Raw genomic sequence first — 15,820 nt, 5'->3', positions numbered from 1 at the left:
AAGTAGACCATGTTAATTTCAACTCTTTCTTTCTTTTCTGTTTTTTTTTTTTTTTTTTTTTTTTTAATAATATTATAAATCCACCGGTTCTACTTGTTAATTTAGTTTTTAGACTTTTTCGCAAACTAACACCATTATTCGATTTGTCTATTTATTTTAATTTTGTGCGTGTGTTTTCTCATTTAACGAATACAGGACAAAACGCGTCATAATTTTGAGAATACGAAAGCAGCGCGTGAATTTGGGGCTTCGTATGGTCGATAGATCGATCGTTCGTCGAAAGAATTCCAACGACTCATCTGGTATCAGCAACACCCGCTACGATAAGCCAGGTTATGAAACCGCCCACATTTCGAATCGTCCCTACGCTCACTTTTCATTGTTCTTCCGCAAATTAGTGTTCACCGTTCCTCTAACCGAACATTGTTCCGGCTTGATCGTTAAAAGTTAGTTTCGTCGAGTTTTTCTCGAAGCACGGTAATCGTTTGTGATCGATTCTCTTCTGTCCTCTCGAATGGTGTGTTCTAATAGTGAAAAGCGACTAAAGTGACTTACGAAACACAAGAAGAGTATATCCCTTGTTAAATTTATTAAATTTTGTTACTCAAAATACCGAATTCTTACGTAATTTGCCTGAAAATTATAGCATCTCATCGATGTATAATGTCTACAAATTTACATTCAACGTCTGGAATTATACTAATCGACGTTAATGCATGCAAATAGCGATAGTAATAGTTGGTTGCAAATTCATAACGCGGCAAAGTTATTTTAAATAGCTCTAAAAAGATTTCAGACACGAAGATAAAGTTCTATTATTATAATTGACGTCAGTGTTGAATTTCTATTAAAGGATTATCGAATATTGTTATTTTAAATGGAATATTTACTCAAATAACGTTATCTTTGTATCCTTTAGTATATACTGTTTCAAATAAGACATTGTGTACAGATCGGTTTAGTAAATATTAAACGTTGTCGGAATTATAATTTCTATGTTTATAAATAACAAGAATATTATTAAGTTAAGTTAGTTGTGTAAATGCATGTTTTATTCTTTTATTTCTTAATTTCTTTAGTTACCGACGGAGATCGGTAGATAGTAAGAAAACGTCAATATCGACTATTGATTGAGATGAGGATATTCGGTAAATTGTTTCACCATGGGAAGAAAAAGAAGAAACGGCATGATTTAAAAAAAAGTACACAAAGAAGAAGAAACTACGTACCTCGAGATAATTTTCTTTTAGCTGGAAATCAACATGGAAGGGACAGAAGAAGACGTAAGGTAAGCAAAGTGCATTTTTATTCATGTAACTGTTATCATCTAACATAACACAAAGTATTATCTGACAGTAGCTAGATCTTGTATAATTTCATTATTTTAATAATCTTTGTATAATTTAATTTTGAAATTAACTTGACTATAGACTATTTACCATGGGGGTACCATAAAAAAATGTTAAAAATATAAGAAATATGTTAGTATTAAACGTATATCAATTATTGATAATATTAATACTATAATATAATATTAATATAATACAACGTAATATTATCATTAATTTAATTTATATCAATATTATCAATATTTATAAATATTATTTATAATATTTTCTGATTACAACAGTAATTAGAAGCGAGATTGCCATTACAAAAATATTATCCCAATCGACTTGAGGCTTAAAGCCATCGCTAAGGACATACGCAAGGAAAAGCGCCAGTTTAGCTGGAATATGACACACCTCACAAGCAGCTGGAATTTGTCTTTCTGGCTCAGGTATCGCTCTTTTGTGTCCCCCGTTCTAGCTTTCTTCTAGATTCGCAGGTAGTAGAATTAGATTTTACGCTGCACAAAATAAACGCGATACAGGTTAAATCGTAGAGATACCTATTTTTCGTGGTACAATAGTTACCGACCATCGACCAATCATAAAGCATACACTTGACGTGTAGTGCCCTTGAATATAATAATTTATATACTTTTTAATTGAATTGAGAACGAACGAATTAAACATGTTCTTGATTTGATATCGTAATATCGGATAATATAATCAATGACGCTAAAAAGAATAATCGATGGAGGGACTAAAGGATCGATTAAAAAGGGAACAGAGTTAGATGTGTTTACATACTGCTTGTTTTGTTGATACGCCAATTTGGCTACTTTCAGCATCTCGTACTGGTCTGCTTATAATACGTGCCTTCATCGTCGTATACGCGCACGTGCTTCAAGTCCAGATGTGACTTTCACGTAACGGGTGTTCCAAACCAAGTATAAATCAGTTGTATCGCTACCATGTTTGTTAAGCTAATTGTTATTATATTTATTCGTAACAAACAAAGTGAACAATTTCGAAATAATCGAAGACATTGTGAAAATAATCTAAATTACTATCGTCTAAGATGTTACAAGCTAATAAATAAGTTATGTTATATCGCATCGATGGAAACTAAACTAAACTATAAAAACAGCTAGAATGTGACGGTATCTCATATTTTAATTCAATTAACTTTTTAAATCTTTTCTTGTTCTGCACAGTGTCTCAGCCTTTGATATCTTAAAATCGACAAATAACTAAGATCATTTTTCTTCTAATTCATTGAACTGGTATAAACATTAATACCTTAGGTTAGGTTAAGTAATTGTGTGTAACGCAATAACATATGATACGCGGAGATATAGAATGTGGACATAAATGTTTAAACTGAATCCTTAAACTTGATACACGTATTTTGGCTCTGCAGTGTATATATATTATGTGTACGTATGAGTATTATGCACGTATATTCGCTACCACTTAACAGGTAAATATCATACTATGTTGATGTCTTTCATTACAACTTTCTACAAACATAACGATACCATTCGAACAAAAGGTGAAATAATCAATAATCAAGATACATGTATGAACGCTTACTTTACGATGTTTCTAGTAATAACTTTGGCGTTTGTTAACAGTTCGCTATTAAAAGATCGTGTATAATACAAGATATTAAAACATTATGTATCGTTTGTACATAAACATTTTTAGTCTGAAGAATTTCAATCAAGGTTAAGGTGGGAACGAAACTTCATATTTCTTTTTTTTTTTTTCTTTTTTCTTTCTTTTTTTTTTTTACAGATACACCTGTCTTTCTTAGAAATACACTAAAATGAAAAAGCACATAGAGTATCCAAAGTACAATATGCTTTCTATAATGGTCAGGTAGGTGAAACAATTTTCTACCGAGGTCCTACATTTTAAATTATATTTGAAAAAGATACGAATTTATGTAAAAATCCATGATCTATGTTTACTATTAAAACGATAAATCCAAATAGCGAATACATGTTGATGCCACGAGATCGGGCCCATCACTAGCGAAGCCGAAAACCGGTGCGCAGGCACGCGCATGCTGTGCGCTCCCTACTATTCCCCGGGTCCTCTAGCGTAGGTCCGTGGTGCCCCTACCATTTCCCACTGTCCGCGACACGTTCACTCAAGCAGGCTTCGTACTCTTCCCCGCAGCCGCCAAGCCCGTTTCTCATCCGATTTGCGTCGACCTGCCGCCTGCTTTAGCCAAGCCACGCTCCAAACTATACGAGCCGATCTTCGGCTCAAGAATTTCTCGACTTCCCGATATGCGTACAGCCGCCCTAAGCTGCTACAACTTTTGCTCGTGTATATACCGACTTTCGTCTCCGTTTCGAGTGGTCTGAAGTGAACTCAGTGATCGTGCAAGTGTTGCTGGTGAAGCTTTTAAGTGTACATTCTATGCGTGAAACATCGCTGGATATGTAAGAAAAATTGTGCCGCCGCAATTTCAAGTACCGATAGGTGGATCTTGGATTTTCTGGCCTAAAACACACCGTGGGATTTCCAAGCTTCCGTTTTTCGGCGGACAGCGATTCGTCTGGCTAGAATTGTGAGATGTTTTATTTCGGATCTTTCTCACACCGAATGTTACGGTTTGTTTCATTTCTGTCCCAAAAATCATTTCGAAAGATTCTTATCTTATGGTCTGACGCAAAAACAGATAGAGTTTCTCAGTTTCGTTTTTCCTATATTATTTACGAATATACGTATTTCGTTGTATTCTCTATAAATATATCGTAGATTATTTCACGAGGTTTCTGTAGCACGAAGCTTTTGTAGCGAAATAAGAATATCAATTATAAAACCTAAGGTTCATTTTTTTAATGCAACTCGTTTCTTGTTTCTTATTTACTTTATTCGATAATTACTAAGGAATTTAAAACAATTATTCTACTAATTTTTCTACAACGCTGTGAAACGAATCTTTCGCGTTTCTTCGATTCTCTAATATAGATGGATAATCAATCGAATGGTAGCTTGTAGTAATTAAATGTTAATTAAAGAGTGGATGAATGTTTATAGCGGTTTGAGAAATCTCGTCGAGCGAATCTCTAATGAAATATTACTGGTGGAGTGAACGATGCGGAAGTTGCGGTGCTTCCTTGCTTTCTGAAAATTTGTTCTCATAGAGTCGTTCTTTTCATTGGCCGAGGGTGACTCGGATGATTGGAATTCGTTCTCCGCTGACAACGTGGTACTGATTTTTCGAACGCAGCAAGACACCTTTTCCCTCAAAGGTTCTCGTTTGCCAAGAGTCTGTACGTTTATAGCAGTTTGAACTTCTCCTTTGTAAATCGAGTTTGGAAAATGGAAGTTGGAACTATGGAAGTAGTGGAAGCACCGGAACTCCCTCGATATGGAATCCTCCAATCTCGTTCCTCGTTTTTCCGAGCAACAAGTGGTGTTCGACACAACCTTGATATTTTAGCTTTTTACGAATCTCTAAGTAATTTGATATTTCCATGAAAAAATACGATAATTTACGATAAAATATATCTTTGATTAAAAGTTTAGCGTGTATTGTTTATAAATTGAAACTAAAAGTAGTAAATCTAGAATAATTTAAGAATATAGGTAAAATTAATCGAGTCATCCTATACTGTACGATTTAGGGAAAGTTTTATTCTCTTTTTTCGGCGAGAACAAAAATTGAGAGAAACGAGAGGAATGAAAATTCACGTAACATAACAAATTCTTTTTCTAAAATTTCTAATATGCGAAATACGCGTGTTCCCTTGTCTTATATATGAATTTTATAAATTTACAGCGTTGTGTGATGGAAGATAATGGACACTGGTGAAAGATATAGACTTGCAGTGCAGTCAGCAAACGTGCGAAAAAGCTAAGTAAATAGATTAAAAGTCCCTTTGCGTGATTTTTATGAAAGATCGCCGATGAAATTGCCGAAGAGAGAACGGAATACGCGTTTCCAATGAAAATATCAAGAAATATCACGAAGGAAATCTTGCGATTCTAACCTCTTCCGAACGACAAAATTTTCAGTAAAACCAAAACCAAAAAGGAAACGTAATTAATTTATGCGGAGAGAAAAAATTTAATCGTTAACACCGAAACCAAATAGCAAAATCTTCGAACGCTATAAAACAAGCTTCGAATATGAAGAATATTCTGAAATGATAGAAACGTATATCAGTTTCGGACGTATGAAACAAAAAAGAAAGAAAAGAGAAAAGGCGATTAGCTGTTGAGATCGAATTCGGTTAGCCGAGACGAAACGTTCAAGATCAACGAAGAAACGTTGGTGTGTAAAATATGGAATTAGAACGACGAGGAAAGTGAAGGTCTGATCGCCCGAAAGGAAAATGGAATTCCATAAGTACGCGTTGCTTTGAATTGTCCGCGTGTTGCGCTCATCGTGCACGGTACGCAACGCAATTGGGGAAACTCTTTTATTGGAAACGAGGTCGTGCGATCCTACGGTATAGAGCGTAGAATATCGCAGAATACTCGTACAATAGAACAGAGAGAGAGAGAGAGAGAGAGAGTATCTCTCGTAGGATAAAAGGGAAAGAAAAAAAGAAAAGAAAAAACGCAAAAAGCCACGTTGGATATATCTGGGATGCACGTGGGATTGGCTGTTTTCACGCCACTGCTTGGGACAGTTGGGACGCCTATGCGTCGGAAAATTCCTCCGAGAAGACGCATACCCCCGTCATTTGTGTAGCTAACTAGAAACGCTAATTAATTTATGACCAACTTTTTAAAAATAAAGTTCAAATCGATAGAAGGGAAAAAATTAAGAGATTTAAGATCAAAGGAAAATAGATTTCTATACAGACAGAATCTAAAAATAAGTTTTTAGGAAAATTTAGTTGTTGTTCCGAAATCTGTGGGAGGAATTTTTCCATAAGGCAAAATTTACGAAGAAACAAATTATACGCGAAGCAATTAGAAAAGTTTAATCGAATCTTTAAGGAGAAAATTTGCAAAAAAGAAGAAAAAGTTGAAAAAAAAAAGAAGAAGAAAAAAGGGAAAGAATATCGTGAGAGAAAATTTTCCAAAATGAACATTTTTAAGTGCAATTTTCTCGGCTGAAAGAATTTATTTACTAAATGCAACATGCGTATTGATTTCCATTGTTGCACGGATAACGGAATTAAGTAAAAAACGATGATAAAAAGTGTCGAAATTGAGTCGAGTCTAGGCACGTAAACATTTTTGATCAAAGTTTTGTAGAACGATGATGCAGCTTTAGCTTAAAGAAAGAGTATATGGATAGGAAAGAATGCGCGTGTAGTCAAGATGGTTGTTCGGAGGTGTTAAACGGAAAGACATCGAATTTTCAAGACGAAGTTTCTCAGGGCACGAGAATGGATAGAAACGATAGCAACGTGGGTGTCGGAAATTCGGCTAACCCCCCAAATTCGTCTTCCACGACACACGGTATTCTTCACAATACTTCCGTTGGAACCGATGCACAGGTGCGAATTAACAATCATGCACGAATAGATGAAAGTGTTTCAAAAATATCGTTGTCTTTGTTTTAGAGAGATAAATAAAAAATTTGAAAATATTTCTTGTCATTATAATTATCATTACTAAAATTCGACGAATTTTAAGGATTTCAAGGATTTTTATACAAACGTCGTAAAACAAAATTTTGTTGCAAAATTAAATTGACAACATTACAATTTATGTAAAATCTGGGTTTTGTTACACCGAATCGTGTTATGAATTCGAAATAAAACGTGATCCTGGATTTGCTTCGAGTTAAATGTGTGTTAAGTAGAAGAAGAATCTTGTTAACGCGAACCCCTAGAATTTTCATCCAATTACGTACTTACTCCGTTTGTTTCTTTCTTTTTTTTTTTTTTTCTTTCTTTTTCGATTTCTCGCTATCTGTTCACGAGGAACTAAATTCATTGAAATTTTATAGGGTGGGGCGGGAGGAAAGAAAAGAAAAAAGGGAAAGACTCTTCCATATGCCTATGGTATTCTCGAAACAATGTACAATTCGTTATCGTAAAACGAATAAGATATAAAAGCACGATGACGAGTTTCTCGTTGTAGATTAAAATACACCGAGTTTTTTCTAACTTATTTTTATACGAAAATTTTTCAGAACGGCGACAGGGGATGGGAGGTTCATCATGTTACCGTTACCAGAGTTCCGGGTTACGGATTCGGTATTGCTGTTTCTGGTGGTCGGGATAATCCCCATTTCACTAATGGCGATCCTGCTATCGCGATTTCTGATGTCTTGAAAGCTGGACCGGCCGAAGGAAAATTGCAGTAAGACCATTTATCGAGATTTTTCGTGTGCGTGCACGTGTGTGCTTGTGTGTATAACGAATATATTTATTAATTTTATCAACGATATAATCGCCGTTTCTTATTTTATTCTAACGCTCTAACATGTAAAGTAGTTGATATATCGATATTTATACAAGATCGTGATTCAAAATTGTTTGACTTTTACCAGACAGCAATGAACAGTATAGAAATTACAAATATTTATTGTAATGCCAACACGCGAAATTATTTTCTAGAGTAAATGATCGCATAATATCCGCCAATGGAATATCGTTAGAGGGCGCCGATTATGGAGCAGCAATTCGTGTTCTCAGGGATTCCGGATCGACGGTTCTTTTAGTTGTTAAGCGTAGAGCTTCGTCGAATACTTCTGGAAGTATAGGAAATTCCACTCTTCAGAGTCATCGGTTGACTTTAACGAGAAATAATAAAAAAGATGGTAGATAAAACACACTTTTTTTTATCCATAATAAAAATAACATCGATCCAAAGACACTGGTGACTAAATTGAAATTTTAAATATTAAATTCTAAAATATTATAATCGACATTTGGAATTTAAGAATTAAATTCAATTACCTATTTTATAAACTTTCGTTCGTCGATCGATCTAAATATACTTTTCTACAGATTTCGGAATTGTTCTTGGGTGTCGTCTTTACGTGAAAGAAGTAACTCGAGATAACACTGGGGTAAAACCGGGAGACGTTTTAACACGAATCGGCAGCGTGGCTACGGATAACATGAGCTTAAAGGAAGCTAAGAAATTGATGGATCAATGCAAAGATAGATTGTCGATCGTGGTAACCCGAGACAACTCCTGCTGTCACGTTCAACAACAGGCAAAGAGCGAAACCGGTGAATATCTTTCTGGGACGACGAGTTACAGTAGCCAGAACTTGTACGTTCCACCTCCAACGAGGCAACCGATAGAGGACAAGAGCAATCTTGTTCCTAGAGGTCGTGCAAGAGGGCCATTGATGGATGTATCTCTCAGTCAATTGGATCTTCCCGCAACACCTACGGTAGATCCTCCCAGGCCACCGCCTCCTAGACCAGAAGGTATCATTTCGGTGCTTCGGTACTCTGTTTATGATTTTCAAAAATACGAACAACGTCTTGTTAGAATCTCGTTAGAAAGTTTTGTTAGAAAGTTTTAAAGAAAGAATGGTAAAACGTATTTTCTTTATTTCCTAATACTTGCATGCTTAAATGCGTTATACTTGTACGCGAATCAAATATATTACGATATAATAATTAAAAATTGAAACGTCGAATCGATTGAAAGCGGAACGTCTATATTCTCTTTTAGATTATTATAGCACAAGGAGACAATTGTACGATGAAGATTTATCTAGGAATAAGCTTCCGATGTATGTGTAAGATTTATCTTTTATTACCATTGCCATCAACTATTATCGCATAAAGATTTGTTAGATCTATTAACAATAATAATTAATATCGATTAATTTTTAGGCCCGATCCTCGATTTATTACTTTCCAAAAAGAGGGATCGGTGGGCGTTAGATTAAGCGGTGGAAACGAAACTGGCGTTTTCGTGACAGCCGTTCAAGCTGGAAGCCCGGCATCTCTTCAGGGTTTACAACCTGGAGATAAAATTTTAAAAGTAAAATGCATTTTACCGATCTCCTTTTAAAACGAACAAAATTGATATCGCGTACGAAAGCATGTACAACTCTGATATATGTTATCATAGATAAACGATATGGACATGAAAGGAGTAACAAGAGAGGAGGCTGTCCTTTTCTTACTTAGCCTCCAAGAACAAATTGACTTGATCGTTCAACACCGACGACAGGAATACGATCAAGTAGTGGCATCTGGAAAGGGCGATTCTTTTCACATAAAGTATGCTGATTCAAATTTAAATAGAATTTTAAAGAACTGATACACAATTTCGATCGATGTACATTTAAACGTGTATATTTGAAGAGAAACCTCGTATCATATCGTATCATATTGCAGAACTCATTTCCATTACGAACAACCGCAAAAAGGTGAAATGAGCTTTCGTAGCGGAGATGTGTTTCACGTTGTAGACACGCTGCACAACGGCGTTGTCGGTTCGTGGCAGGTGTTTCGTATTGGTAGGAATAATCAGGAAGTACAAAAAGGAATAATTCCAAATAAAGCACGAGCCGAAGAACTAGCAACGGCGCAATTCAATGCAACCAAGAAGGAAATGAGTGCCAGTGAAAGCAGAGGTAGTTTCTTTAGGAGAAGACGAAGCAGTCATAGACGTTCTAAATCTCTTGGCAGAGTATGTTTATTTTTCTTATCTACTTAATAAAACTCCTGGCATAGTTTATTCGTGTAATCGGTTGTCATATATATTTTTTCTAATTGTTTATCATTTTCAGGATCATTGGGACGATGTAGTATTTTCAGACAGTGTTAGCAAATTCCCAGCGTACGAAAGAGTAATCTTAAGGCACCCAGGATTTGTGAGACCTGTGGTATTATTCGGTCCTGTCGCAGACCTAGCTAGAGAAAAGTTGTTGAAAGATTTTCCTGATAAATTCACGTCTCCGCGTGAGTAGCAACGGTATTTTAATTCGCGTTAAAATTAATCGAATAATACTCTAAACGTTGGTTGTTCGTTCGTAGAAATGGAAAATCAGTTGGATGATAACATTGGAAAGAATACAAAGTCGTCGGGTATCATTCGACTTAGTGCTATCAGAGAAGTAATGGATCGAGGAAAGCATGCTTTATTGGACATCACTCCAAACGCAGTGGATCGATTGAATTACGCGCAATTCTATCCTATAGTCATTTTTCTGAAAGCTGAAACGAAACAAATTATCAAGGAGATGCGTGCCGGAATTCCTAAGTAACTATCTATAGAACAACAAATATATTCATGTTGTTTTTTGGTATTTCGTAATATATATATGTATGTGTGTGTGCGTGTGTGCGTGTTTTTCACACACATAATTAGACAATCTCGAATTTTGATTTCAGATCGGCGCATAAAAGTAGTAAAAAGCTTCTGGAGCAATGTCAAAAATTAGATAAAATTTGGGGCCATATATTCAGCGCGGTGATTACATTAACCACACCGGAAGCTTGGTATCGAAAATTACGAGAACTGATCGACCGACAACAACAAGGACTACTTTGGATGAGTCAAACTAAGGTAAGAACGTTTTTACGTTTCCTAACGTTTCTTTCTTCTTTTTTTTCTTTTCTCTTCTTTTCTCTTCTTTTCTTTTTTTTCTTTTTTTCTTCTTCTCTTTTTTTCTTCTTCTCTTTTTTTCTTCTTCTCTTTTTTTCTTTCTTCTTTTTTGCTCGATACAACAAATAGCACGGCCTGATTTTAAACAACTAATTGAAATAATCAAGACCGATTAAAGCGATTTTCTCTCAAATTACTTATTTTAATTTGTAATCTAATTTTTACATCGATCAGAACGAATGATCGGAATAAGATCCTTATTTGCATAAAATTAAAATAGGGATAATTAAATTTCAACGTCTCGTACGAATCACGAAATCCCTACCGATGACAGTGAATGGAATCCCGTTGGTGAAGTTATTTTATAATAATTTATTATAGCCGTCGTATGGTCGACACATGACGTGGGAGCCATGTTATTCGTCCGCTAACCCTCGCGAATTACCTCCTCCTCCTCCTGTACCCCCGCCGATTTCGAAGGAAACCATATATCACGACGTAAACGAAAATGACACATATCACACGGACAAGTTATTTTCATTACCTTCTTATCCGTCTTTAACTTCTGATGTTGTCCGTGAGCAATTTTTCGGCTATATTTAAATCCCGCTTTTCCTAGTTAGGTGTCTTGATTATCGCCTTCGAAACAATCGTCTATGTTATCGTCTATGTTACTATTCTCTTGAACATTTGAAGTATTTTATTTTACGTATTGACAAAAATCTTGAACTTTTTTCAAATTTCTAAATAAAAAATTTAGTTTTGCGCATTAAGTGCAATTTAGCTTTACGATTAAAATATATTTAAATATATCGTTCAATCAAATCGAATTTATTATCATAATCCATGAAAGATTTCTTAATATAGTTCTATATTAAAGATGACGTTGACGTTGTTATAATATTTTAAGATATTCGAGGCACCTTATATCTTATGTTCGATTTAATTTGCATGGCTGAATGTTCATAGCTTTAACGGAAATCATTGCAAGTTCAAATGAAATAATCTCACAGTATATTGTTGAAACTTTTGTAACCATGTATTTGGAAGCTAGTCGGTCTACTTTACTTACTAAAAACATGTATCTAAATCGCGACGTTACTACGAATGAACAAATTTCGTTCATAATTTCGTTGAATGATATAACGTAATGTAACCGTAAAAACTCCTTACTTTATTATTGACGAAATTAAATATACATGTTATACTGAAATGCGATGTACCACCTTTTGAAAGAAACTATACGAACAGTACTGAAATAATTTTGTTTTTCTAATAAAAAAATGAGTATGTACAAACTTAAAGTGCTGACAGGCTAATGCTAATTGTATTTAAAAAGAAAAAAACTTTTTATCAAAAAATAATCGGAAGGATTCTCTGCAAATTTCAAGTTGTATGATTAGAAATGCAATTTAGGGCAAGAATTAAGAGTATATTGTCGAATAAATAAATAAATATATATAATACACACACACACACACGTATAATATATTGAAATATATAATTAAAACCGTTTTATAGGAATTTTTTTTCACCATTCATCCTGCATCTTGCAAAACTAACAGAACGTTTTATGGTATATTTTGTCTCGACTTTGTCATGCGAGTCCTTCTAAGCTGAGGAGTAATTATCGAACATTTCATTGTCCTCGGGACAAACTAAAAAATGATTGAAATATAAAAATACTTTTTAATTAGAAACATTTTCTATTTCATATTTACGCATAAATCGATTTAATTCTAATTTGCTCTGTAATCTTCAAAGTATTACCTTAACTGAATTTCAGAAATTAAGCTTAACCGAATGGCAAGTATTTGTTTTCCGTTTGTATTTTAACCCTTTCAGACATCATTGCGGCAATACGATATTTTTATCTCAACTTTGTTTACAGTTTATAGTTAATTTCATTGGAACGTCTGATTATTTTTTAACGAACTGAACAATTCTTTGTTCAACGATGATGTATTATGACAACGATGCTTTATGATACGCTTTATAAGTGTAAAGGTCTGAAAGGGTTGAATAGAGCATAAACCTCTGTAACGTGTTGTCCTCTGTGTCCTGCGATGATAGCCGGAAGAAGCACTCTCGGATGACTTCCTATTCCCGATGACTTCTCGCCTCTCCTATGCTTCCTCTCCGGAGAGTGACTTGGAACTTAGTCCGGCACCAGCTTTGCCGGGTGCTTTGGGCGCACCGTCTAGATTGAAAAGCAGCTCTGATCCGAGCATCGCTACACAAGACGACATTGCTGCACCTCCTCCATATTCGACCACTTACCAGGTGAACAATTCAATTATATCAATCGGCGAATAATGATTACTTTTATAAAATATTGAAAATATTGAATAATCCTGAATCGAGTATAAATTCTTTATGAATTAATGAATTTATAATTATTTATACTATAGATATAATGCTAGATATTTTAATCGTTATAAATAAAATCTGAAGCAATCTCTATCTATTTCTTTCTCTAGCAATCCTTCGAACAACCAAAAAGAAGATCACAAGGGGGAATGGGAGATGGAAAATATGGATTTTCATTATCAGGGCAAGTTAGCAATCAATCAGGATCACCGGAATATTTAGGTGGTTCGTTCGAGCCACGATCTTCTTCTCATCATAGTCCTCCTGATTTACCTCCAAGAGTGGATCGTAATGCAAAGCCGAGTAGTCAACAGCAAAGAAACACTATCGGGAGGTCTGCGCAAGAACGGTTGCTAAATAAGGCAGACTCGGTATTGGACGTTGCAAATTATATAAATGCAACGCCTCATAAAGCTAATGCCACATCATCGCTTGAAAGAGCCCAACCAAAAGCGGTAAGGCTGGCTTAATGTCATTATATTATTAACAGACAGCCATATTGGGTTATCATTAAACGATAATTTAATAAAAATTATCGTGCTGATTTTAATGTCTTACTACGTTGTTCATAGGGAAGCTACGATAGCATGTCTTCTTATGATTCCTATAATAATACAAATGGAAATACCAGTTATGGGGTACCGGGTTTAAGTACATCAACCGGTCGATTGGGTCCTAATGTTCCAGACGACTTAAAAAGCAGCGGTGGACCGGCAAGACCACACGATCCTTACAGATTCACTAGATCAACCGCGCAACCAATTCCAAATCATGATTCCCAACCACGAACCGATTATGCCAAATACAGGTATGTTTTTATTATAGGTGGGGTCAGGATTTAATTAAACGCGTAGTTCGTAATTCTACAGAGAAAAGCTCATATGTGAAAATGCTTCTTAATGAATGAATTCTTAAGCTATATTTGTTTACTGTTCGTCTTTGTATTCTAGAACGATGGCGCGAAAACCTCGACCATTGAGGAGAGTCTGTAGAATCTATATTTCTAGTCGAGATACGCTAGTCTGAATTCATTTCATTGCACCTTTTATTATCCTATATTTCATAGATATAGATAGTTAGATACACGGGCATTCGTAGAATTTTAATCATTATTTACTATACAAAGGATCGTATAATTATTCTTAAAGAAATTTCATTTTGGAATTTTCGAATTTTGGAAATGCATTACGCTGTTATTAAGTCTGCTATTATTAAGACTATTTATTTATTTATTTATTTTATATCGGATTCCTAGCTTTTATTTCATAGATTTAATATTTCTCGCCTTGGATATCTTATTTTTGTTCTTCATGATCTTTGTTATTATTTATCCAGTACCTATCACACTCCTGTACGCTAGAATATTTTGCTTCGTATATTGTAGCCGCACGACTGATTACAAGTCGATAACGTTACCGCAAAATAAACCTGGAGGATCCTACAAGCCAATACCCCCGCCGAAACCAAAAAACTATAGGCCACCACAAACGAGTTTGACTCAAACAGAAAACAATGGAAATGAAGTAAATAATACTCATCAACATTCGAAGAGTTATTCCATTGCTACTTCTCATGTAAGTGATGTATTTTTACGAGAGGCTGTTCTCGTATATAAAGATAAGAAAAAACATTAAAATAAGAAACTTTGACTTTAGGTAGAAGGTATCAATAATGTCCAACGAAATAGTGGACAGTATTATTACAACATACCACCACCAAATCGACATGATTCGAATCTCGGAAATTCGCACCACAATTTAAGTCACTTATCTACGCCTGCGCACAATCACAGTTTGAGTCATACGCATGCGCATTGTAGCCCGCCAATGTCGACTCATAGTCATAGTAATAGTGCCAGTCAGTTAAGCCTCGGTCTTTCGCATAATAGAAACAGTGTTAATCACAACGGGTACGTCGTCAACAATGGACACAATGCACCTGGACAAAGTTTCCCAACGAGTCCAGGACATAATCGAGAACCGAGTGGACTAGATCTCGCTGGAAGCAGGGAACAGAGAGGAAGCGCTTTTGAACTTTATCGCAAACCTGTACACCATTACAACGCGAGGTAAAACTTAAATTTGTTACGTTTCATTTATATCTTCTTTCGTATATTGCAGCGTTCAAACTGTCAGTCATTTAAAAAGAAAAAGAAACTAATACAGAAAATCTTTTTGTTATTACAGTTAACAAGTGCGAAGATTTATAATTTTTCTTTAATGAAAAAGAAAAGATTAGAATTATTAGTCTTGCTAACATGACATTAATGATAGAGAACATTTGGACGTCGTGATAAACCTATAAATGGCAACGAATATACATAATGAGAAAGAAGATCTCACAGGAAGGATTAATAAATAACTAGGAAATTGAATCTATCTCGTCCTTTCTTCACTTTCACTTTGTATATACGATTTTAATAAAAAAAAAAAAAAAAAAAAAAAAAAAGAAAGAAAAAAAAAAGAAAGAAAAAACATATAATAAAGTCCTTGCAAAAAACAACCGTTAAATTAAACCGTTAAATTAAAAATTGTACTAACGAAACAAAATCACATTTCTCCTTTCTTTTATGGGAGAGAAATTTGTGCTTGAACAGTTTATGCAAACAAACAAATTCC

The 15,820-nt window shown here is 34.9% G+C and overlaps 1 protein-coding gene and 2 long non-coding RNA genes across 9 annotated transcripts; 1 reads left to right on the top strand and 2 right to left on the bottom strand.

Annotated features, from left to right (window-relative positions):
- The first annotated feature begins 210 nt into the window (after positions 1-210).
- Positions 211-15,687, top strand: LOC126922131 (tight junction protein ZO-1). Of its 7 annotated transcripts, none has more exons than XM_050734410.1 (18): positions 211-517; positions 1,080-1,288; positions 7,444-7,613; positions 7,871-8,073; positions 8,264-8,695; positions 8,946-9,006; positions 9,110-9,260; positions 9,351-9,502; positions 9,620-9,914; positions 10,015-10,186; positions 10,262-10,487; positions 10,619-10,793; positions 12,906-13,115; positions 13,313-13,657; positions 13,775-14,010; positions 14,587-14,776; positions 14,858-15,270; positions 15,389-15,687. In XM_050734410.1, exons 2-18 carry the CDS (start codon positions 1,136-1,138, stop codon positions 15,390-15,392), a joined length of 3,588 nt encoding a protein of 1,195 aa, XP_050590367.1. In that variant the 5' UTR covers positions 211-517; positions 1,080-1,135; the 3' UTR covers positions 15,393-15,687. The 7 variants fall into 7 exon arrangements, with proteins under 7 accessions (XP_050590367.1, XP_050590369.1, XP_050590365.1 ...); XM_050734408.1 differs by lacking the exons at positions 211-517; positions 1,080-1,288 and adding exons at positions 3,159-3,909; positions 5,128-6,802; XM_050734407.1 differs by lacking the exons at positions 211-517; positions 1,080-1,288 and adding exons at positions 3,159-3,952; positions 5,128-6,802.
- LOC126922178 (uncharacterized) lies at positions 1,290-2,757 on the bottom strand. Its single transcript, XR_007712667.1, has 2 exons — positions 2,136-2,757; positions 1,290-1,849 (listed from the first exon to the last, which is right to left on the bottom strand). It is a non-coding gene; the product is annotated as an uncharacterized LOC126922178 (long non-coding RNA).
- On the bottom strand, positions 7,820-8,354 carry LOC126922177 (uncharacterized). Its single transcript, XR_007712666.1, has 2 exons — positions 8,213-8,354; positions 7,820-8,004 (listed from the first exon to the last, which is right to left on the bottom strand). It is a non-coding gene; the product is annotated as an uncharacterized LOC126922177 (long non-coding RNA).
- Positions 15,688-15,820: the final 133 nt, after the last annotated feature.

This window comes from Bombus affinis, chromosome 11 (genome assembly GCF_024516045.1).
Source record: "Bombus affinis isolate iyBomAffi1 chromosome 11, iyBomAffi1.2, whole genome shotgun sequence".
NCBI lineage: Eukaryota > Metazoa > Arthropoda > Insecta > Hymenoptera > Apidae > Bombus > Bombus affinis.
This window is presented reverse-complemented; position numbering and strand designations above follow the sequence as displayed.

Coding starts and splice junctions, on each gene's coding strand:
- LOC126922131 (XM_050734408.1), top strand. CDS start 6,593: ATGGATAGGAAAGAATGCGCGTGTAGTCAAGATGGTTGTTCGGAGGTG. Junction 8,074..8,263: donor GAGAAATAATAAAAAAGATG/GTAGATAAAACA, acceptor ACTTTTCTACAG/ATTTCGGAATTGTTCTTGGG. Junction 14,011..14,586: donor ACCGATTATGCCAAATACAG/GTATGTTTTTAT, acceptor CGTATATTGTAG/CCGCACGACTGATTACAAGT.